Source organism: Ictidomys tridecemlineatus, chromosome 2, assembly GCF_052094955.1.
Source record: "Ictidomys tridecemlineatus isolate mIctTri1 chromosome 2, mIctTri1.hap1, whole genome shotgun sequence".
Taxonomy (NCBI): domain Eukaryota; kingdom Metazoa; phylum Chordata; class Mammalia; order Rodentia; family Sciuridae; genus Ictidomys; species Ictidomys tridecemlineatus.
In genome coordinates this window covers 145,617,404-145,642,480 of record NC_135478.1, presented here as the reverse complement: position 1 = coordinate 145,642,480, position 25,077 = coordinate 145,617,404, and the positions used below count along the sequence as shown (strand labels likewise).

General features: G+C 44.8%; 1 protein-coding gene across 1 annotated transcript in view; it reads left to right on the top strand.

Moving 5' to 3' along the window:
* Wipf3 (WAS/WASL interacting protein family member 3) overlaps positions 1–25,077 on the top strand; it is an 88,479-nt gene that overhangs the window by 52,002 nt on the left and 11,400 nt on the right. Inside the window, exons 3-7 of the mRNA XM_078039911.1 lie at positions 9,815–9,947; positions 12,262–12,393; positions 15,465–16,223; positions 19,347–19,496; positions 20,284–20,385. Coding sequence (XP_077896037.1) covers positions 9,815–9,947; positions 12,262–12,393; positions 15,465–16,223; positions 19,347–19,496; positions 20,284–20,385 — 1,276 coding nt within the window. The remainder of the gene's footprint in view (positions 1–9,814; positions 9,948–12,261; positions 12,394–15,464; positions 16,224–19,346; positions 19,497–20,283; positions 20,386–25,077) is intronic.

The window sequence follows — 25,077 nt, the reverse complement described above, 5'->3', positions numbered from 1 at the left end:
TTGTGCAGAGTGAGAGATAAGGGTCTAGTTTCATTTTTCCACAATAGATAACTAGTTTTCCCAGCACCAACATTTGTTCGATAGGCTGTCTTTTTTTCCAGTGTGGGTTTTTGGCAACTTTCTCAACGATCAGAGGACTGTAGATGTGTGTGGGTTTGTCTCTGTGTCTTCTATTCTGAACCACTGGTCCATGTGTCTGTTTTATGCTGGTACCATGCAGTTTTTTGTTACTATAGTTCTGTAGTATAATTTGAAGTCAGGTTTTGTCATGCGTCCAGGATTGCTTTTTGGACTGAGAATTGCTTTGGCTATTCTGGGTCTTTTATTCTTTCAAATGAATTTTAGGACTGTTTTTTTTTTTTTTCTAGTTCTGTGAAGAATGTCATTGGTATTTTGAAGGAGATTGCATTGAGTTTCTAGGTGGGAAAACCCTCCATTCTTCATCGGCTGTGCCCAGAACTGGAGTGAGAGCCAAGGGTGATGACAGAATATTGAAGCACATATGTCAGGCAGCCCAGATCTGCTGCTCCAGGGGACCAGCCCAGAGAGGTCTGGAAGCAGGCTTCGAAATGGATGAGAATCCCATGGGTGCTCTTCTTGGGCAAAGCTGCAGATCATTGTTTTTCCAGGATCCAATCCAAGCCCAGACTCACAGACTCCTATTGAATTCTCCATGCAAAAGGCCTAGAAAAATGACAGTGAGAAAAAGAAGTCTAAATCCACTTACATTATCATCCGTAACTGACACAATACTCTGAAAACATCTCACACTTGCCAGAAATTTTGAAATTTCTCCCTTAGCTATTTTTGTTGCTTTTGTCTCCTTTTATATGTGGGCTGTGTTCATAATCCCTATTATTTCAGAATCAACATGAGGAAGCCATTTGCTGAAAACCCTGCATTTTACCTTCAGCCAGTAGAGAGGCATGAAAGGAGAACTGGGGCTCAACTCTGGAAAGAAAGAGGTGGAGCAGTAAGATTGGTGCATAAGAGGTTCTGTGTTACCTGACAAGGGAGTTTCAGGTACAGGTAGTTTACAGTTGAGGTATCAGCCACACGCATAGGGTTACTCTGTGCAGTTTCCACTTGAAGTGTCCCTGTTTCTCCCTTGCCAAGGCAGCTGCTGGCTCACATTTAATGCACTAACCGGCTCGTCTCCTTCCACTTTGGCCATCCTTTCTGGCCCTGGCAGAGGCTTAGCACTTAGCTTCTACGGTACCAGCCTTTTCTGAAAGCTTTTACCTTACACGCACACACACACATGTGTGCACACACCCCACAGCCCTTCCTTTTCCTTCTCTGATGCCCTTTCCCTGCCTGCTCCCTCCTGCTCTGGTTCCTTGTGAAGCAGCATCTACCCTGGTTCCAGGCCAGAGGGCAGTTTTCCCCCGCCCCACCCCCACCCCCAGCTGCAGGCCTGCCCTGCATTTCCTGGGTGATGACATTATGGAAGAGGCTTGCAGCTTAGTGGTTATGAGTGCCAGACTGACCTGGGATTACCTCTCAGCTCTACACTTCCTGGCAGTAGGTGGTCTGCTTCACCTCTGTGCCTCATCTGTCAAGTGGACAGAATCCTCATAACCAGGACCTACATCCAAGGGTTGCCCAAGGGCCCTCGTAATGAGTTAATTCTCTCAGGGTACTTGGGACAAGGCCTGGCACATATCAATGCCTTCCCATTACTTTTTGTTATTTCGATGTTGTTATTGTCACCTCGTTGCATGTTGCAGCCTGTTTTAGTCAGCTTTCTCGTTGCTGTGACTAAAGGACCCCACCACAGAGAACTAAAGAGGAGGGAAAGTTTATTTAGGGGCTCACAGTTTCAGAGGTCTCAGTCTATAGACAACAGGTTCCATTCCTCAGGGCTCCAGGTGAGGCAGGGACATCATGGTGGAAGAGTGTGGTGGAGGGAAGTGGCTCTGTGATGATCAGAAAGCAGAGAGAGACTCCACTTGCCAGATACAAAATATATATCCCAAAGCCAAGTCCCCAGTGACCCACCTCCTCTAGCCACACCCTACCCTCTTTCAGTTTCCACTCAGTCAATCCCATCATGGCATTAATTCATTGAGTTAAGGCTCTCGTAACCCAAGCATTTCTCCTCTAAACCTCTTGCACTGTCTCACACATGAGCTTTTGGGGTACACCTCACACCCAAACCATAACACAGCCCCTTGTTAATTCCCTTCCCCAGACTCCAAAACTACCTCTGTGTACACACTAAAGTAGAGGAGGAGGTGGGTCTTCCCAAAAGCTTGGTTACTTCAAATGAAAGAAGGGACAGAGCCATAGGTATCTTTGAGGGTTCAAACTTGGATGAATGAGGAAGGCATTTAGCAAAAATGGGAATGCTGGTGCCATCAGCTGGAATTAAGGACAGTGGTGTTATTAATTCGCAAATTAATCAGCTGGGAGTGGGGCACATTTCTTTCTTTCTTTTTCTTTTTTCATTTTTTTGTGGGGGGTAGCACTTTTGTCTAAAGTAAAAAGAAAATATAAAAGAAACCTCACCAGTTTTTGAGATACTGTTCAAACTATGAATTATTTATTATCTCTTCCTCATACTGTACCTTGACTCCTAGCCTCAGCCTTTTTTAAAATTTTATTTTTTAAGTTTTGAATTAATAAGGTTGTTCTTTGCAGGTCCAATATGTTTTTTTAAACCAAATTTTACTCATAATTTAAAATTTAGACTTAAAAACCTGGGAACATTGCCACCATTGAAAAACGAGAGTGATGACAAATTGAATTCTCACTTGCAGGGAATAGAGTGGCCAAGGAATAGAAAGTAAGAGGACCATCTGGAAGAACCTGGGCTGTGAGATGCCCTCCCAGGACAGCAGCTTCTCCTCCCACACCTGCATGTTGTGTGGGAGCTGTGGGTTGTCAGAGCCAAAGATCCAGGGTTAAGGCCTACATGGAATTCACGTCAACAAATACAGATAGATTGCTCATGTAGTTAAAAAAAAAAAAAAGAAAAGAAAAGCTGTCTTCCTTCATAATAGAAAGTGGCTTAGATCCTACTCTCAAAAACAAGAGACAAATATGTAAAGGTTGTAATATTGGACAAGATATAAATAGTGTCATAGAAAGTTACAAATGATGTGCTTTGGCAGTAGGAAAAGTCTAATTGAGGAAGTTAAAAAAAAAAAAAGTCTTCGTAAACTGTTCTTGCTGTGTAGCTTACAAAGGAGGTAAAAGGTTTGTGAAATATGGCAGGGCTATGGTGAGGGCATTCCCAGAAGAGACAGGAGCCTGAGCACAGGCTGCAAAGCAGGAAACAAGAAACACTGGAACAATCTAGAACGGAGGCCTATCACAGCCTGGGAAAGCTACCTGGGGCAGTATGACTGGGTTCCTCCTTTCAGTTAAGAGTGGAGAGCCACAAGGGCATTTTGTGAAGGGAAATCAGGTGATTAGTGCTTTAAAGATGACCCTCTGAAGGTAATCTCAAAGGTGGATTGAGATTCTAGTTTTAGAGGCCAGCTAAGAAGCTTGGATCTAGAAAATAAATTATAAAACACACACACACACACACACACACACATACAAAACTATATATACCCACAAATATATATAAATGTGTATATGTCTATATACCATATAAACACACACATATGGAATAGCACACATACACATTCGTACACACATATGTACATATACTCTCTGAGAACAAGATCCTGGCAGTCTAACCCCTACGGCCCCTGGCCCAGTCAACACTCATATCTTGAATATCATTCGGTTACATCAATAACTAAGTAGTTTTCTCCTGATTTCTATTAACCATCATTTAAGTCCCCTCTCTCCAGAAGTCTCCATGAACTATTTATAAATTCATTTTATCATTTAAAACTAACAACCACCACATGAATTTAAAGACGTGTTTTTGTCTGGTATCCAACCTACCACCTATATGTTTATTGCCTTTCTGAATCTATAGCTCTGCGATAGTTGAATCTCTAATCCCTGCCTCTAAACCTGGCCTTGCTGGCATTGTATATACATCTCAAATCCCTCTCTTGCCACACTCCTTCATTCCTACTCTTCTCATCCCTGACATTTATTCTCCTACTTTTCTAATTATTCCCTATTGAAGGGACCTTGAACTCATATTGGAATTTAAATTGCTAAAAATAAGTGATTAAATTTATCACCATAAGTGTAGTTTGTATCTAGAAAAGGATCGCCAAACTCTTTATAACACTAGTTGAAAAAATGCTATCATTCATAGGTACACACAGAGTAGCAAGAGGAAATGGGGGTCAAGTCCAGCTAGTGACATTAAGGAGGACTTTGCTTGTGCTATTCTTAGTGAGGTGGAAAGCCATTGCAGGGCATGAGTGGAGTGATGTGACCCAGAGGGCAGATGCTCTGCTGGGGGCAAGAGTTGCTCCCAGAGCATAGACAGGGCTCTTACCTGGCCTTCCTGGATTCACCGATTCCTTGGAAGACTGCCAAGAGATAAGTGTGAAAAGAGCAAAGAGCATAGCTTGTTCAAGCCAAGTTCTGTAGGTAAACTCCAGCGTGGAATGGAAAGTCTGAACTGGTCCCTAAAGTCCTATGCAGCATGAGGGGATTTGAATGAATTCCTCAGAGCAGTGGGGATCCAGCAAAGAGTGACACAATAAATGATATGTCCCTTAAAAGGATCACTCTGGCTGCTGTGGAGGAGGGCAAGACAAGAGGCAGGAAGAGCAAGTGGTGGACTGCAGAGGGATTGGTGGGCTTCCTTAAGGCAGCATCACGGGGATGGAGAAGAGGGGCCAGATTCCAGAGAAATCACTCAGGAAAAAAGAACTGGAGTATGGAATGGGCTGCCTGCTGGGAACGAGATAGCAAGGAGGTTGTGCCACACGTAACAATCCAAGTTGTGCCAGAGGTTGAGATAAACTTGATTGGTGGGCTTTCTTTTTTTTTTTGTGGGTGTAAAGAACAGGATCAGACTCACCTACAGCCTGCAGCCCCAGTGAAAAGCTCCTAATTCTGCTTTACCTACAGATAAGAGAAGCAACACAGCATGAGGTAGCTCTACTCACGGGCCTGTAGACACTTTGGTTTAAGACATCAGGCTTTAGAAAAGGAGGTTAAAAGGTTCATTCTTTTTGCTCATGGATTTGAATTGCAATTTGAAGTTCTAAAAATGAGACACAGAACTGTCAGATCCCAATATGCCTCATTCTTGAACAGCTTGACTTCTGCACATTTGGGACACAAGGAACATTCTGTCAGGCCCAACACAAGAGAGTTCATTTTTTTTTTTTTCTGAAAATATTTCAATCTCTATTCTGGATCCTGGGTTCCCTGTGTTCTACATAAAGACCGTAGCAGCAGGCAGGAGACTCTGCCATTCTGGCATGTTCTTGTGATTCAGACTTGGGAATGAACTGCAAGTGCCCTGGCTGCTGACACCAGTCTGTGTCAAGTGGGAGAAGGGGGAGGCTGAGGGCTGGGTGATGAGCAGGCCACGTGCCAGGAAACCGGGCACTGCTGTTAGTTTAACAGCCACCACGGAGACTGCGAGACTGAAACCGTGTTAGGCTGACTGGGTTTAGATCATCTTTGAGAGCAATAACCTCTTGATTTGGGTCAACTGGCGAGATTTTTATTAGCATTTGTCACAAAAACCAGGATCAGACAGATGCAGGAATGGCATATGGTGGCAAGGTGGCAAATAACAGGGGACGTGCATTTCAAACAGTATCATGGCTGACTCATTTGTTGGAATGACAAGCCCTTATAAATGCAAAGACCTTATAACTTATCAAGATAAGAAGAAAGGCCCCTCGCCAATTTCATCCGACCCTTGGCTCTGTTAGTGCTGTCATTCGATTTCCGTGCCTCTAGTCTTCTTACTGGCTCACTTCAGGTTTTCCATCTTTACACCGCAGGGGATGAGCTAATGTGCATATTTTCCATCTTTTCAGATTCTGGGCTATTTCTTTTGAAGCTTGTTGTAGGGAAACTGAGTGAACTAAAGCTTCGTGTGGAACCCAGTCGATCTTCATACTCAATAATGTTGTTAACATTAGTTATCTTTGAAATGATGGCTTGTTTTTGGTTTTTTGGTGTAAATAGTTGCAGTGGGAAAATTGTCCAGGCGTGGCTTTCTTTCCCTTTATGATATTTTTAGTATAGTTACCAGTGATCAGGATTTGCATAGAATAAAACAGCCAGGAATCTTCCCTCCTGTTACTGCATCCCGTAACCACAGTAACAAGTTGTAGAAGATTTTTTTGAAAAGGAAATTATGGATAAATATTAAGGATGGAGTAAGAACAACTCTCATTGGGTACTATGATCTTCAATGTGAGAATGAATACATCCTCTTGTAGAAAACCTATTAAGTCTAGATATATATGGACGCCTTAGTTACGCAGTTCATAATTCTTCTGTGCCTCACTTGAGAGGAGAGGGTGGAAGGATACCAGCTGAGGGGGAGCCCTCTAGAGGACAATCACCAAAGCAGACACTGGAGCAGGAAAAAACTAGAAGTAAAGGAGAAGGAATGTTAAATTTAGGGCAGATCTGAACTGATGGTGTAAAGGTAATGTGACTGGCCATGTGCTTCTGCTGATGTTGTGGTGGAGCAAAATGGTGACTTTAGCAGCTTAAGAGCTGCCAGGCTGTGGTTTTGCATGCTGACCCACAGCAGCTCAACATAATGACATTTAACCATAGAAGCTTGCAGCGGCTAGCGGGTACCTGTCACAGAAAACCACAGCAGCAGAAGCAAGAGACAAAGCAACAGGGACAGAACAATCCCCTTAGTGCAGTAAAAGTCCCCAATGTGTATGAGCTAAGAGTCCCTAGGCTGTTGACAAGCTTGCACCCATTTACAAAATGTAGACTGCACCCTCCAATAGAATTGCACCAACTCCCTTGCCTTGATGTACCCAAAACTTGCTTATAAGGGGCTGAGGTTGTAGCTCCGTGGCAGAATACTTGCCTCGAATGCATGAGGCCCTGGGTTTAATCCCCAGCACCACATTTAAAAAAAAAAAAAAGTAAACAAAACTTGCTTATATACCAGAGTAAAAACTATGCTGTACTCAGGGCTCAGACTTTGGGAATTATCCCTCTGGGCTCTGGTGCTACTAATAAAGTGTTGCTGCCAGTTCTTGGTGTCCTGATCCTCATTTCCTGCCACAATGTAGAACATATTTATTAACAAATCGGTCATATAGCATCATCGAGGATTTTATTGATGCATGTGCTAAGTAGGTATTAAAATAAAAATCATTATTGCCACTCCTTATAATTCATAGCCCTAACCTGCAACACCTGGGATAGGCAAGGTCAGGAAGTGCGGTGCATTGTGGTAACAAATAGGAAATTGAGGGTGAGTTGGATGAGGGGACCCCCTCTCCCAGGGGTAGTGACAGGTAGGGTTTTCTCTGCCTTCCAGGTGCTTCTTTAAATGGAAAAATGTGCCTTATAAACCCTGACCTGAGTTGGGCCATGAATATCATTATAACTCACTGCTGTTTATCCCATGCCCAGGAAGAAATTGATGAAGCACTTCCTCTCCTGTGTCTCGGACCATAATACACATAAGACCGTAATACCAAATTTATACCAAAAAAAATGAATACCCTCTTGGCAAGGGTTTTAGTATTTCTGTTGATCCCTTACTTATAAATAAAATGAAAGGAGAGTTTAAAAATCTTAAACTTTGCAGTGCAAAATGACTTCTGACATCAATGGTTTTAGAGGGGATTTTTAGAACATGTTGTATGGGAAATATCCTGCTCTCTGTGTGCAGTTAGATATTCATAGTATACATATCTATGTGTATATCTAAATCTAGCCAATCAATTAGGGTTGGGCCACTTGCTTACAGGTGCCTTAATGACCATCATTCATAAGCCTATCTCAAAAATCATGTTTGTAGGAAATAAGATCCAGACAGTGAAGCTCGTACCTGTCAAAGCCAGCACAAGATTCATAACCTGAGCTTAGTCAGCCAGCGAAAATATGGACTCAGCACATTTAAGCCCAAACCACAGTGGCCTTCACTTCTAGTCTGAGACACTACAGGGCCCCTGAGTTTCTAGTCAGCAAGCCTGCTTTGCCCTTTATTGAAGAGAAAATAGTGATAGCAAGGATTTATAAATTCCAGGTACATGTCAGGGGCCCTCCCAGGTCTCACATCCTTCCCTGAAGACTGCTGGGCTCATACATGTGGCCATATCTGAACCCTCTGTGGTCTTCCTCTCTATGGGACTCAGTTGGTGCTCTATCCTGTAATAGGTTGTCTAAACTCCCTGTGTGTCCATGACCCTGGCACATGTGCATGCCCTTGAGAGCAAAGACAATGTCTTACACCTCCTAAGTGTAGTTCACGCCTGTATTCATTCATCTGCACAGAAAATAGTTATTGGACCTGTCTGAGGCCAGGTCCTGTTCTACTCTTTGAGGATATACTAATAGAGAGTCCTTGGGGTTAATGAACATAAAACTCATAGCCAGAACCATGGAAAGATAACTATAAACTTGTATGCCCTGATAAATGTGACAGAGGAAAATGAAATATAACACTCTAAGACAGAAGAGTTCATGATCTTATTTAAATTTGGGAGCAGAAAAGACTCCAAAATAATAATATTTAAACTGAAACCCAAAGAAACATAGTCTTTTCTTCAGTAGGGACTAGGAAGTATTTCTTGCCTTGAAAAAAGTTTAATGGTCTCTAAAGTCGCATGGCATTAATGTCCTAAATGCAGCAAATCTCCATGGCTGTGTCTTCCAGTGCAGCCTCTCCCTCCCCTTTTGCCAACCTCCCACACCTTTTACCTGGAAGGAAAGCAATTGGATCTCAGGACTACTTGCAGAATTAGGACAAAGTTGTTCTTGCTAAGATACTTATGAAGCATTTCAGCAGTCTCTAGGACACATAAACTCAAGATGGCATGTGACCTTGATCACTGGTGTTGCAAAGTAAAAAGTATGTGGCCTTCAGGATTCAGCCCATTTAGAGTTGAATCCCAATCCCGTGACTTCCAAGAGATGATTTCATAGACTCAGTTTCTTCCTCTGTGAAAAGGAGGACAAGGTCTCTTGAAACTCACAAGGATTCGTGAAGACTGATGTGACATATCCAGGCACAGAGCTATCAGTCACTCAGTCTCTATAGCCCTGCCCCACCTTTCTCTGAACCTTCTGGGCCCCAGTTTCTGTGGAACCCCGCAGTTCTTCTCTCTGCTCCAAAAATCACATGAAGATTGCTATCACTTCCCTCAAAACAAGCTCCCAGAATCCAAATTGGCTTCAGTTCAGAGACGTAACAGGCCCATGATGGGCCACCTGGGCCCTAACCTTGGAAGGATGTGACCACCAAAGGACTGAGCAACACCTCAGGACTGCTCAGAGTAGTCTAGAGCCAAATGGCGCAGGAGCATCTCCCATCCACAAGGTAGGGGCAGTCTAGGATTTGGTCCAGGGGTAACCTAGGGACACCAGGCAGAGTGATCATTCAGAACCTGGAAGCAGGAGGTAGGGACGCACAGATGGAAGCCCAAGTGTGTGGGTGCAGCTTACCAGGAAGGGGGGAAAGGGGCTATGATTGAGGGCTCCTTGAGGCCTCCAGGACTTTATGCACAAGATGGACACTTGGCTTGAGGCTTCTAAAAGACAAAGTCCATTCTAGGCTTCAGGAAGAGAGGTGTGGGCGGGGCTGAGGCAGTCTCCAGTGATAGCTGGACGAGGTCAGCTTGGGGACGGGGTATGGAAGTAGGAGAGCTCCCAGCAGTCAGGCCATTCTGCTCCTCTGTGAATGTTACATGCAATTATAGTCAAACCTCTTCTTCTTTTACAGGTCAGCACTGACACTTCAGGCTTGAGGAAGCCAGATCCGAAAGGTCGGAGTGCCCTGTTGGCTGATATCCAGCAAGGAACTCGCCTGCGAAAAGTCACACAGATCAATGACCGCAGTGCCCCACAAATCGAAAGTAAGCAAGCAGTTCAATCAGGCCTACCACAAGCCCAGGGCAGGGGCACAGGGCAGGGCACAGCCACAGTCCCCTGGCTGGGTTGCATTTGTGACGCAGGACACACCAAGCTATCTCAAACCTGCTCAGTGGACAGGCAGATGGGCAAGAGAGTGAGATGTTTTAGAGTGCATCTTCCATCATTTTTCAAAGGCTAAAAGTTAAAAAACAAAACAAAGCAAAAACCCCATGGTGGTTTAACTTTTTTATTCATTGTATAAAATACATATAACACAATTTACCAATTTTAACATTTTAAAATCTTTAGCGGCATTTACTATATCCACAATGTTGTTGGAACCATTCCCTCTATCTAGTTCCAGAACATTTTTATTACCCCAAAAAGAAAATCCCGCACTCATTAACAGTCACTCCATTCCTCCCAGCCCAGCCCCTGGCAGCCACTAACCTACTTTCTGTCTCTATGGATGAGCTTATTCTGGTTATTTCATAGGAATGGAATCATGTCCTCTCTGGCCTTTTGGTGACTGGCTTCTCTCAGGCCAGCATTTTCAAGCTCCATCCATAATACAGTATGTCCCTCTCACACAGTTTCATCTTATGGATGTACCACATTTTGTGTGTCCATCATGGGGTAACATAAAGATCCCTTACCCTGTGTCAACATAGTCCTCAAACTTAACTATAGACAACAAAGCTCCCAACTGGAGTTTTTGTTTTTCACAAGGAAAAAGATGTGTTCAAAATTCTATCTCACAAGATCATATGACTGCAACCTTCTGTCTTCCAGAACATAATAGGAGCCTGTGTGCAGGTCAGGTAATTCACATTGAATTCTGCTTCTGCCACCAGGCAAATCAAGGGGCCTTTTGTTGTTTTTTGTTGTTGTTGTTGTTTTTTGTTTTGGTACTAGGAATGAAACACAGGCTCTACCACTGAACTACACCCCTATACACCCCAAGCCCCAGGGAACTTCTTTGAGGCTCAGTTAGCTCATCTGCAAAATGAAGGAGATAATAATACCTGCTCTTTTTTCTGGGGTGGGGTAGTGTTCAGATTATGGAAGATTGAATTATTTAATAATGCAAGGTATTGGGTCTTTATATATTTTGCAATGATGTGCATGATGGTCCTAAAGCTAGTCCGAAAAACATAACTGTATCTCATATGATAACATACAAAGACATTTTTTTTGAGGGGGGCAGTACTGGGGATTGAACTCAGGGCCACTCAACCACTGAGCCACATCTCCAGCCCTATTGTGTATTTAATTATTTAGAGACAGGGACTCAATGAGTTGTGTATCACCTCACTTTTGCTGAGGCTGGCTTTGAACACACGATCCTCCTGCCTCAGCCTCCTGAGAAGTTGGGATTACAGGCATGTGCCACCAAACCCAGCCAAAGACATATTTTTTTAAAAAGCATTTTCAACATTGATTGTAATTTAAATTAGTTTCCATTTAGACCCACTGTCTACTTGGCTAAGCTCAATTAACAAATTAATCCATTTTGTTGGAATACCCACTTCGTATTGACTCCAGTAAGTAATGTATGTTAATACTCAGAATAATCTGTCTACTTTCAGCCACCAGTGGGCACTGTGTCCTAACTTCTCCCTGCATAATAGCTTTAGGCTATAAACACATTGTGTCAGTGATTTTTGCCTCCGCTGAATATCTTCTCAGGTTCTGCAATCACACACATCTCAAAGTCTGGAGTTAGTGATGCCCAAGCTTTCAGGCTTCCTTTTGTACAGAAGAAGAAGTTTAGGGAATCATAGGGTGGGCCCAGTGTCTGAGAACCCAGGGGAAGGAAAATTCTGAAGCAGAAATCATTGCAGACCTTCACTTCCTGCTTGTAGTTCTGGTCAACCCCCTGTGGACAGCAAGTTAAGATGGTGCGCCGAATCAAATCCATAGGTTTTTTTTGTCTAGTCTTTCCAATGCCAAGCTTCGAATACAACCAACCCTACACCTGCCGTGTGTTCAGGTTTTCTAATTTGCAGTGTCCTGCTGATTCCCCATCAGCATCCAGCAAATGGGTAGTATTCAGGTCCCTTTGTTTGGTCAATTTCCAGGTGGTTAGCCACAAATGGTTAGCTCTGTGACAGGGCTGGAGAGGGCAGCAGACATATGTAGGCACATGAGTCTGCGGAGTACCAAGGCAGAGGGCACCTGGGGAAGATGCTGAGTGCAAGGGCGACACTGGAAAGAGGACAATGGGACACTGCTGAGACGGTGTCAAACCCCAGAGTGAGAAGGAACTGCTCGGCTCTGCTCACTCATCTTCACCACTTGCTCTTCTCTTTGAAGGTTCGAAAGCAAGCAACAAAGAAGGGGGAGGCTCTGCCAACTCCCGAGGAGGAAACACACCCCCAGTCCTGGGAGATCTCTTCGCTGGTGGCTTTCCTGTGTTGCGACCAGCAGGCCAGAGGGATGTAGCAGGTAAGGAAAAGTTTGGACCAGCTACATCATAGTCTCAATCTCCTTAACTCGTGGAACCAACTGGGCAATCCACATGTGCCCAGTTGGTTCCACATGTGCCCAGGAACATGTGTTTTATAAACAGTCATATTAGAGATCATGTATTTGGAAACTTAAACACTGGAAGTTTCTAAAGCACAGAACTGTTCGTGAGGAATCTTTCAAATCATCATCCTAACTAAATTATTCAATTAATAATTGAAGAGCAATTTGTATTATTTAGCATTGGCGTAATGGTTGCCCAGACAGAAGATGTAAATCATAATAGATCATCATAATGACATCACTATGGACTCACTAGAGATGCATGAGTTGTAATGGTTTTCATTCATTGTATCAATTAGGTGTTGCGATATAACAGAACACAGAAACTTAAAGAGTTTTAAATGACCATTTATTATTTAGCCTATAATTCTGTGGGTTAGCAATGTGGAATGATCTCAGCTCTACTCCCTCAGCATCTGCAAACCTGCAGGTTAGGTAGGTGGCTTTCCTTTATCTTAGATTTCTCCTGTTTTTCCTGTCTCTGAGGCTCAGCTGTAACCACTGGCTTGATTCACCTCAGGTCCACGTGGTCTCTCAGTCTCCAGCAGGCTGCTCAAGGGCTTGTTATCATGGTGGTGGCAAGGCTCCAAAATAAAAGGAAGAGGTGTATAAAGTCCCTTGAGGCTTAGTCTTGGAAGCTACTGAGAAGTAACTTGGAAGGCTAGGAAGTGTTAATTCCTATCACATCCAAAGCAAGTGACAAAGATGTGGAAATAGACTTCATCTCTTGATATCATATTCAGTCATATTAAAAGGTTATGTTAATAGTCAATCATATTCAAAGATTACAGAATTAGGCATGAGAGGGTAATTGAGGCCATTATTACAATCAGTCCATTGCAGTTATGTGTGCTTTAGTGGGCAATGGATGTTTTAAAACTTTTGCGTTCAAATTGGGCATATATATATATATCATAAGGAAAAAAAAAGTGTTTTCCTACTATTGTGCTCTTTAGCCAACAAGACGAATAAACTCCAGGGATATCACTGACCCAGCGACTGTCAGGCTCCAAATATTCCTGGTACCTGATCTTCCACCACATGAGCAGGAAGCAGAGGATTTTTGAACTCTTAACAGACTCACTTTCAGGGTTTTTGAATCTTGGATTCACGATGTTTTCAATCATTTAAAAAGTGTGGATTGGTTATTCAAGAGTAGGCTCTGTTCTGCTCTTTAAATTTATGATTCTTTTAAATTTCACTTGGCAACTGGGCATCTAGGTAGACCCTGACTTATTTAGGGAGCTGCCTGGGTTTTCTGTCATCATCTCTGTCAACTATGGGAAGAGGTTTCAGAACTTTTAGGCTGGATTTTCTGTGCTGATCCCTGACCTAGACATCATATAAAATATAGATCTTGTCCCTGGAAAGACCAGGTAGGGGCTTTCTAATCCTTGGCATAGGCAGCCAGCTGTTCTGGCCCCTGAAAGTTAATTCCTCACCATAAAGATATGTCTTCTAGAATCTCCTCAAAGAAAATCTTCAATAGAGGGATGACCACACCACCTGCCTTAAGAACAACCAAGCTCTAGTAGTATTGCCCAGGTGACTGTCACATCATAGCCAGAGGGCCACCAGTGCAAAAACCCAGACACCATACTCCTGCCCACTGATCTTCTTCCCCCAGAGGCACTTCTATGCCTTTGGCCTGGCTTTTGACATCAAGTCCTTCAGGAATGACTTGTACCCATTTGGGGAAACACTGGAGATTCATATGGGATGAAAAGCTCCAGAACCCCCTCAGTAGACACTGGGGTTTATAATCTGAAACAAAAGCTGCCCCTATGCTGCCGCACCCAGGAAGTTGTATGTGTGAGAAGCAAGCATTTTTTTCAAGTGTTTTCCACATATTGCCATATAAAATATAGGGATAGTGAAATAGGAGAAAGTGTGTTCCCCAGAACGCCTTTAAGGGAGGACTAAATTTGGAAGAACTATTTGAATATGCCTTCTGAAAGGAGAGTGACATTTCCTCTGACAGTGACCTCTCTTGAAATCATATTTAAACAATGATTGCAGAACTTCATTAAGCAGGAAGAGGAAATTTTTTTTCTCCTTAGCAAGAGGCAAGGGAGCGGGAAGAAGAGAATCAGCACTGTGGTGCAAGGTTATATCAAGAGTCAGAGCTCCCTCCAAGGACCCCATGTCCACCCCAGTCCTCCATAAAGGAGCAATTTGTTGTTACCCCTGAGTTTAAGAGTTATTGGATTTCAATGATGTGGTTGGGCTGGGGTTGTGGCTCAGCCGTAGAGCGCTTGCCTAGCATGTATGAGGCCCTGGGTTCGATACTCAGCACCACATGAAAATAAATAAATAAAATAAAAGTACTGTGTCCAACTACAACTAAAAAATAAATATTTTTTTTAAAAAATGATGTGATGAAGGAGACACATAGAGGATGAGAAATTCAGAGATCAGGAAAAAGCCAGCCCTTTGAAAATAAGAGTAAGTTTTTGGGAAAGAGGTCTTTGAACTTCTAGAGGCCATGTAACTAGGAGGTTCAAGGTCATTGGACCTGGAATGTGGAGGATAAGTGTTTCCCTGCTGATTTCCCTTATGTATTCAGGGAATCGTGAATTTTATGTTTGCAATATAGAAACAAAGGATGTCCTTGTTCATAAAATGCTAGCAGTGAGGAAAACCCCCCTAGCCAGGTGTTTGGGCTTGGTATACCTAAGGATCCAAACTAGAGCATAAGGCCAACTGCACCTGGCAGGTAATGGTGAATGAATGTGAGGGGTCTTGAGATGAGGAAGGGCACAGGTAAGAGCAGTCCTGAGTCCTGGGCTGGACGTGAGAAGGCTATTGGCAGGTGAGAACAGAATAGTAAGATTAGGGTCTGACCTGGGCTTCTCTGGAAGGACAGCTCCTTGATGCTCAGAAGGACCTTGGCGCTCATCCAGCTGGTCCCAAGTGCCACCCACTCGCTTTAGCTTCTTCCTTTCTCTGTTGTTGTTGAGCTAACCCAGAATTTGTTTCATTTCTAGGTGGCAAGACAGGGCAGGCCCCTGGTTCACGAGCGCCTTCTCCCCGGCTTCCCACCAAAACCATTAGTGGCCCACTTAACCCCCCTGCGTCTCCCAGGCTAGGCAATGCCTCTGAGGCCCAAGGCGCTGCCAGGATAGTCCCTCCTCGCCCCAATGTGCCCGCCCCACCTCCACCTCCTCCGCCCCTACCTCCACCTCTACCACCGTCTTCCCCCACCAAGGCCTCGCTGGTGTCCCCACCTGGCCTACCGACCAAAGGGAGCTCTCCTGCCATTGCACCCACTGTCCCCTGCCCTCCTCCGCCTCCACCTCCGCCGCTTCCTCCGACCCCACCCCCTCTGCCCCCGGCCTCCCTACTCAGTGACAAGGCCGTGAGGCCTCAGCTGGCCCCCTTGCACCTCCCGCCCATCCCGCCCCCGCTCCCTCTCCTCCCACCCTGTGGGTATCCAGGACTCAATGAAGAGCCCGCCAGCCCCGCGCAAGAGGTGCCAGAGCCTCCCGCCCCGCCGCCGCCGCCCCCTCCGCCCCCTCCGCCGCCCCCTCTCCCCCTGTATGCTTCCTGTTCGCCCAGGGCTTCGGTGCCAGCGCCTCCCTTGCCCGGTGCTAACAACAGCAGCGAAACCCCTCCCCCGCTGCCCCCCAAGTCCCCCAGCTTCCAGGCCCAACAGCAGAAGGCGAGCGCGCAGGGCTTGCCCGCACCACCTGGCCCTCTGGGACCTCAGCCGCTCCTACAGAAGAGGAGGATCTGCAGAGGCCCAGGTAAAGCAGCCCAGTCTGCCTAGCCCTGTGAACCGTGGGATGGCTCCAATCTCAGAATCTTGTTTTAGTCCAGGGCTACTCAGTGCCTCTGGGTAGAACCTTGTCCCTCTATGGGACTTTATTGTTGGAAGTTTTCATTTTAGAGATGCAAACCAAGGGCCAGGGGGACAGGGAAACTTGTCCCAGATCCTGCAGAAGGTAAGAGGGATTCTGGCCATGATCCTCTTGCCATCACTGGCTGGGACCCTGGACAACCACTTAGCTGTCTGTGCGTCCTTCTCTGTAAGATGAGGACAGCAATCTTTCTACCTCCTGGGGTTGTTGTAAAGATGGAGGCCTTGTATGTGTTGTGCTTGGAACAGGGAATAGCAAGTGAGCTCTAGAGAAGAGTTTTGTTTTTACTATGGACAGATCTACTCCTCGGGAGGGTCTTGTTTCTCCAACCCAGGTCTCTGGTTTAGTCTTCTCCTGAGTTATTCCAGTCTGGCTCCCAGCCTGAATCTTCACTGGCCCTCAGCAGATTGGATTCACATTCTGCCTTTTGGCAGGTTGTCAGCTGACTGGAGAAAACAGGGCCTGTATCTTTAGCCAAAAAGTGAAAATAATTCTTCAGTACAGAGCAGAGAGGATTGTGAATTGAGCGTTGATGGCTCATGACTTACTTCACTGGTCCCTGTAGTGGTAGACTTCATGCACGGTTGACGCCTTTCCACACAAAAGGTACCACCACACATCCACACACTCCTGCATTTACACACACAACTCAAACACAACTACACGCCCTCTCTCAACCTTACACAAAAACATCCTAATAAATGCATACTCCATACACACACCCATATACATACACAATTAACACATATACAACTCCCCCCACACACATATTCATGCATCTATTTTTTTTCTGCCAGTAAATCTTTTGATGCAGAGAGTTTCTTAAATGTATTTCCTTAAATTAAAAACAATGCCAGCTTATTGTGGAGCAAATAGAAATAATATCGCCTAGAGATGAAAACTGTCATTTGGATGTCATTTTCATTTTTTTTCTGAATACATGTACGTTTACATGCTTAATACCACTTTGTACTTACAATTTTGTATTTTTATTTAATACTATATTAAAAGCAGTTTTGTCAAATTATTAAAATGTATAAGTAAATTAAAATGATAATGGGTACATACATTTAAGTTGATTCCCTGTTTTTGTTATTATGAATAACAGTGTAGGATTTTAGTCTATACTTTGGATATTTTTTATTTTTTTAATTAATTTTTTTTTCTTATGTGGTGCTGACGAACAAACTCAGTGGTTCACACGAGCAAGGCAAGCGCTCTACCACTGAGCCACAACCTCAGCCCTATTTTGGATATTTTTTAGAGGATAGATTACTAAGAGAGAATTCCTAGCACAAAGGGCAAGGATATTTTTAAGACTGTTGATCAGAAGAGATAAGGTTTTAGTCTTTCTTTTTTCAACTGACTAGTCACCAGGAGGCCTAGCATTGAGCCCCTCTGGTATCTGTGATTTTAAATGTCCGTGGTGGAGTGGGAAGAAAAACATGTCTTGGATTTGGAGAGATTTGAGTTCAGATCCTGGGTTCCCTACACACTCCTGTGTAATCAGATGCCAGTTACTTGGGTTTTTTGTTTTGTTTTATCTTGACTTTTTTTTTTTTTTAACTCTGACAAGTAGGAATAATGACAGCACCTTTCACAGGGCATTGCTGTGACTATGCGGTGAGGGCCTGCGCATAGCTGGGGCGGCAGCCTGTTTTTTCATTCCTTCCTTCTCCTTTCTGACAAGGAGGGGCAAGTTCCCATCCAGAGGAGGATCAGCAGTCTCTTTAGCCCTTTAGTCTCCTTGTGGGATCAAATAACTCCTAGGTGCCTAGGAAGAGAAGAGTGAGAGAAAGAAGCCTGGGACAGACCCTTTGGGCCGACCCTGCAGGGAAAGCAGGAGCTGGAAGGGCACCACTCTGCTGCTGCTGCTGCTGCTGCTGCTGGAACCCATACCTGCTCCAGAAGGCTTGCCTGGCCTCTCCCTTGGTGTCTTTGGACGTGAACTTGATTTCACTTATAAAATGGGGGTAACTTCTACTTCAGCTCAACTTAGGAGAAGGGAAAGAAGTTGTAATTGTAAGCAACTAGCACAGGGAACGGTGGTGTACTGGCAGAGTGATGGTGGCAATGTCATTGGGGAAATAAGCAGCAGTAATGGGTACCTGTAATGGGGAGCCAGGACACTGGACTGTCGACTGCCAAGGGTCCCACAGAATAGCACAGGGAGAGGAGGGAGGAGCCTCTGGCCATTGACCAGGGAAGGCTTGAGGGTGTAGGTTGGATTTGAGTTGGGCCTTGGTGGTCGGGAAGGATCCAGGTTGGACCTGAAGGAGAACAAGCAGATTGCAATGCAGAAGAGCTGGTGAGGGTAGAACTCAGTGGGAGCAGAATTTGAGGGTAGGAACATGTCCCTACGACCCATTCTTCTGGCCTCTCTCTGGGCCCTCACCTAGTAACTACCTTTGCTGTTTCTATCACTCTGCAGTGGGGCCATTCCTTGGACTGTACCATCTTTCTTTGGAGGGGAGTTACCTGGGCTTGAACTCAGGGGCACTCAACCACTGAGCCACATCTCCAGTCCTATTTTGTATTTTATTTAGAGACAGGGTCTCACTGAGTTGCTTAGCACTTCACAGTTGCTAAGGCTGACTTTGAACCCATAATCCTCTGACTCAGACTCTCAAGCCTCTAGGATTACAGGCATGCCCTACCATGCCCAGAGGGCTGTACCATCTTATAATGAGGGTCATCATTAATATTATCACAACTATCAAGCACTTACTGTATACCACTTGACTGAAATCAACTCATTTAGTCCTCTCAACCCTAGGAGGTATGTGTCCTAGTATTCCCATTTTCGGATAAGAAAACTGAGGCACAAAGAACCTGTTATTTGTCCCAATGAGAGAACTGTGATTCATTCTCAGTTTGGCTCAAGCAGTTGCCCTTTGAATCACTATATCATGTTATATCCAGAGATCTAAACGTCTAATCTCTCACATAAAGTTATAACATCACTGTCCCCATTCCTAACTCTGAATACCCTGTCATCTTCCCCATAAGGGACCAGTGGGGGAAAGCTAAATCCACCTCCAGCACCTCCTGCAAGATCACCCACCACAGAGCTTTCAAGCAAGAGCCAGCAGAACCCTGCCTGGACCCCCACCCAGCAGCCCGGAGGTCAGCTGCGGAATGGAAGTGTGCACATCACCGGTAAGCAGGTGCACCCCCGGGTGCTGGTGCCAGTGAGGAAGTGATTTCCCCTGGCCCCAGTGAACTGTGGGCTCACACAAATATAGGACAGCCTACCAGGCCTGTGAAATAGGGTTTCTTTCACCACTTTCTGGATAGTTCCAGGGCCTACTCTTAGACTTCTGACTCAGATTAGAGAACAGAAAGAAAACCAGCATTTGAATTCTCTCTTTGTGTGTATGTCTGTCTCTCTCCATGGAGACTGAGAGACCAGAGTGCCAGAGAGACCAGAGTGATTTGGATAAGGGCAAGGAGTGGGTAGAAGGCCCACGAGGTAGGGGGACAATTGGAGCAAAACTATGGAGGTAGGAATTAAAGGCACTTGGAGTTGGATGTGATTGCAACACCACTGCCCCCCTTCTGTGTGCTAGGCTATGGTCAGAAACAAGACCCAGCTCAAAGGCAGGAGTCAGCCCAGGAAAGGGAGACAGGACCACTCCTCTTCTCTCCCCAGGAGCTCACTTCTGCCCCCTTAGGAGCTTCCTTAAGATGTTGGTTGGAGTCAGTTTGGTGGGTGATGGGAAATCACTGCTGATCTCACTCTACTTTCCCTCCTCCCAGCCAAGCAGTAAAACTTGAAAGGTGGATGGATGTCTTGGGGGGAATAGCCCTTCCATCAACACCTTTGCACAGAGCAGGCAAGCAGAACACAGTGCATTTGCTTAGAGTGACGTGTATTCTCCTGGAGCGATCCAACTTGGGGCCTGCCTGTAACCCACCTAAACTTTACCATTTCCCACATGTGCAGATGACTTCGAGTCTAAATTCACGTTCCATTCTGTGGAAGACTTTCCCCCTCCGGATGAATACAAACCATGCCAGAAGATTTACCCCAGCAAGGTCCCCCGAAGTAAGTACTACCTTGACAAGACTTCTGGCTTTTCCTGACACTGCTAAAGTAGGTGCTCGGTGTGCATTGATTGACCAGAGACTGCCTGAAGGGTGATGTCATGATTTTACTGTCCTGCTGCAAGGATACAGTGTGTTCATACCTAATCAGAACATTTGTCCTTGCACATAAGAGTTCATTTGGAGATTTTGTTTTTATTTTTTTTTTTTTTGCACAACACCAGGGTTAACTGGCATCAGATTTGGATGCCTAAATTTACCACATATCCCTTTCCTCCTGGGACTTTTGGCTAGGGAGCTAAACGCCCCCAAACAACACTGAAATGGGATACAGGGACTGAACTGGGAAAGAAATACAATTCCCCCCAATTCAGAATTCTGACAAATCATGCAATGGAAAACATCCTTAGGCCAATGGTTCTCAACCATGGCTGGCTACCTACTGGAATGACCTAGGAGCTTTTAAAAATCCTGAACTCCACACTGCCTCTCATCAAAATATCCAGGGTGGGACCCAGATGTCACTATTTTTGAGAGCTGCCAGGTGATTCTGGTGTACAGTCTAGGTTGAGACTCAGCCAGGAGAAGGCCTCCTGCTGATTGAACAGTGTGGTCAGGCTCCAAGAGAGGCTTTAACTCAGCTCATCTGTTCAGCCCTGAGAAGAGAGGAGGAGACTGAGGCTGAAACAGCAGGGAAGTGAGAGAAAAGCGAGGGTGGGGTACGACCACACTGTTGCTGCTCACTGGTTAAACTGAGCCAATCCTTGTGCAGTGCTGAGCCAGCCAGACTGGACAAGGGGTGGCAGGAGGCAGCACATTCAACAGTATGGGGTGAGAGTTGGATGTGTGCCTACCCTATTGCCTAAGTAAGGACCCCGTCTCGATCACCTGAGCACCCTAATGAAAAGTCATCAGAGTCCAGGGCTAGCTTGAGACCAGGAATCGGGGACCAAGTTCAGTGGCCCTGTCCTCTCAGAGGGGCCTTGATTCAGAGAAGCAGAGGTGCTCCAGCCTGCTCTGCTCAGGGCAGAGGGCTTTCAGCACCAGCCTGGACAGAGTTCCCTCTTCTGGCTGTGGGACTGCCTGTCAGAGAGAGGAGCCTTGTGTCCTCTTTTAATCACAGGTAAATACCATTTTTCTGACTTGAGAGAAAGGGAGTGGATTGTTATAAAGGCGGATGGGGGAGAAATCACATCCCTTTAGGTTTTAAAAAGACGGAAGAGCCAGCAATGGGAGGAGGCAGGTGCTGCATGGGTCTCAAGTTCCTGCTCAGTTCAGCAAATGTGCCCACACTGCCCTTGCACGGCAGGCACCTTGCAGGCACCAGAGGCTGCAGAGTAAGAAGCAAGGTCCCTCACCACCCTCCGCCAAGCACACTCTTGAGAGATGAGTGAGAAGTTAGCCGCCGCACATGACAATGTCTTAATGACTGGAGTGTTTGGGGCATTGATGGGAGGGAGTAGAAGGTGGGGTCACAGTGGCCTAGAGAGAGGACACTGTTTGCACATGCCCAGGAGAGAGCATGATTTCATGGTGCATTTAGGAACCATAAGTCCATGGTACTTTAGGCATAAGGTGCCTGATTGAGTAATGCTACACAGGCTGCCATAGGTGACAAGTTGGGGAGTATCACTCAATAATACGCATTTGCTCATTTTGTAAAATAAGCATAATAATCTGGTGGGGAAAAAAGGTATCAGATGAAGACTTAGGGGTTCCCTTTCTTGTTGGGCATGACTTAGGAAGTTGGCAATGGTAGACTGCATACTGCCCATGGTGCTTGAGAATTGGAGAGCTACAGTCCTTGGCCCCACTGAGCCTGCCCAGCAGGCACAGCTGACAGTCTGTGCTCTATGCCCCATTGCAAGAGAAATGTTCGCATCAGTGCCCACCTCAAAAGTAATCCCCTGCTGCTCAGAAAGGAACAGAAAAAAAAATGTCTGCTAAATGAACTGACATCTTACAGACAAGAAAGGGAAATTGCAATTTCAAAAATAAGGTAACTATTTTCGATTGATGTGGCATCAGTGGACATGAAATAACTTCGGGAGATTCCCTCAAAGTTAAATGAGCATATTCTTGCCATCCTTGTGAATCACAGGGGAGAGTCTTGTTAATGATGTTAGTGTGATCACATTTCTCTGTGCAGTTTTCCTCTCCTCGCTATTGAACTGGTTCCCCAAGATATGGGAGCCTTCACGGTCCAGGAGTCATTGTTGTTTCTGTGAGACACATGGGTTCTCATGCTCAGGGGTGGCAGTGCTCACTCTGTCTCATCCTGCTTCTTTTCTCTATCCGTCCTTCTAGAGCGCATGCATGCTAAAGTACACACATACCAGAGTACACAAATGCCCTAATATTTAGCTTTTCCAATGGATGTATTCGCTGTCTCTGCTCTACAGTTAATGGCTATTTTTCCTCCATTGGTAAAATTTTGTCTAGTTATTTAAATATTTTAGTGATGCATTAGGTTCTTCAATGATTTCAATATAAAACATATGACCTGTATTAGTCACTCTTCCTTTACTGTAATACAGTAACCAAGATAATCAATTAAAGAGAGAAAAGATTGTTTGGCTTACAGTTTCAGAGGTTTCAGTCCATGGTTTACTGGCCCAGTGCTTTTGGGTTTGTGGTAAGGCAGTATCTTGTGCAGATGGTGGAGCAAAGCGTAGGGCAGCCAGGGATCAAAAGAGAGAATGAGACTAGGGTCCATAGTCCCCTTTAAGGGCACATCCCCATGACCTAAGACTTCCCACTAGATTCCACCCCTTAAAGGTCTCCACCAAACCACAAGAGCGCCACAGGCCGAGGACCAAGCCTTGAAGACATGGGCCTTTGGGGGACTTTCCAGATCCAACCTATAGCATGACCCATCAATTCCTCTCCTGGATATAGACCCAAAAGAATTTTAAGCTGGTCTTCAAACAAAACACTACACTATGAATGCTGCGCAGAAACATTCATAGTGGCATAATTCACAATCACCAAAAGGTGGAAATGACTGATGAATTGATGGACAATGCATGATCATCCTGTAATGAGATATGATTTAGCCATAACAAGGAATGAAATACCTAGACATGCTAGGGCATGAATGATGCTTGAAAACATTATGCTAAGTTAAAGAAACCAAACAGGACAACATGATTGTAGGGTCCCATTTATATGAAATGTCCAAAATAGGCAAATCCATAGAGTCAGAAAGTAGATTAGGCATTCCAGGGACTGAAGGTTGGAAAATGGGGAGTGATGGCTAATGGGTGTGGAGTTTCCTTTTGAGGTGGTGAAGATGTTTCAAACTCCAGGATACTTTTCATCTTGTAAAACCAAAACTCTACACCCATGGATTAATAACTCCATGTTTCCCTCTCCCCCTGGCCCCCCGGCTCCTGGCAAACACCATTCTACTTTCTGTCTCTATGATTTTGAGTACACTAAGTACTTCCTTAAGCAGAACCATACACTATTTGCTTTTGGTTACAGGCTGATTTCACTTAGCATAATGTCCTCAAAGTTCATCCATGTAATTTATGTCAGAATGTCCTTCCTTTTTAAGGCAGAATAATGTTCCATTATGTATATATGGGAATAATAACCTCCATACACACACACACACACACATACACAAATACCACATTTTGTTTATCTATTCACTGGATTATTGGCTTCTTCCACATTTTAGCTATTGAAAATATTTTCTGCTATGAACAGAGGTATACAAATGACTCCTTAAGACCCTGATTGTCACAGCAAACAACTAAACCAGTCAGGGTCACTCCAGGTGAACTGGGCTGGCATGAAATAATGACACAGAAATACCTTTTTCTGTGGGTTGTATGACAGCTCTTCTGATCCAGCTCCCACAAAGGAGTTAAGGCAGGCAAGAAAGAGAAAGAGCATACCTCAAACCCAGTTTTATTGGGGAGAAGCCATTCAAATGAAGCAAGGGGTCAGGTTTCAGGGGGTCGAGTCTAGCTTCTCGATATCTCCCAGGTCAGCAGGTTGACTGACATCTTGGAAGACCACACCCATCTCATGTGCTGTGTGATGATCAAAGGCAGAACAAGCAAAAGGGACACATCTGTGTATAGCCCAGACAGAGCTGCATCGTCAGTCCAGTCCACTTATGTGTTCAAAATGCTCACAGCTCACACACACAGCCCATGGCTGGCTTGCCACATCTCTACATTCCCATCAATCAAAGCTAGGGGGTGTTCAGCTCCTATGTGGCAGCTCCCGACACCTGATTCCAAATTCTCTAAGGGTATATATTCTCAAAGTAGAATGGCTGGGTTGTATGGTAATTTCTATTTTTAATGGGTTGAGGAACCTCCATACCAGTTCCCATAGCAGCTCCACCATTTTACATTTTCACCAAAAGCACATAAGGGTTCCAGTTTTTCTCCATCCTTATCAACCCTGATAACCCAGTTTTAAATTTTAATTTCATTTCATAGTAGACAGTCTAGTGAGTGCAAAGTGGTATCTCATTGAAGTCCAACTCCTCTTTGAAAAGAATTATTTTATGTTTAAAGTAAAACTTGGCCACCATTATTTCCAGGAGCTGTGCCACTTCTCCGCTAGGCACTGCAATGACTTTAGCAGTATTGGGTGGATCATGTCATAGAAATTAAAAAGGATGAGATGTTCCAAAGCTGAGAGAATCCATAGAAAAAGCACACCTCAGGGG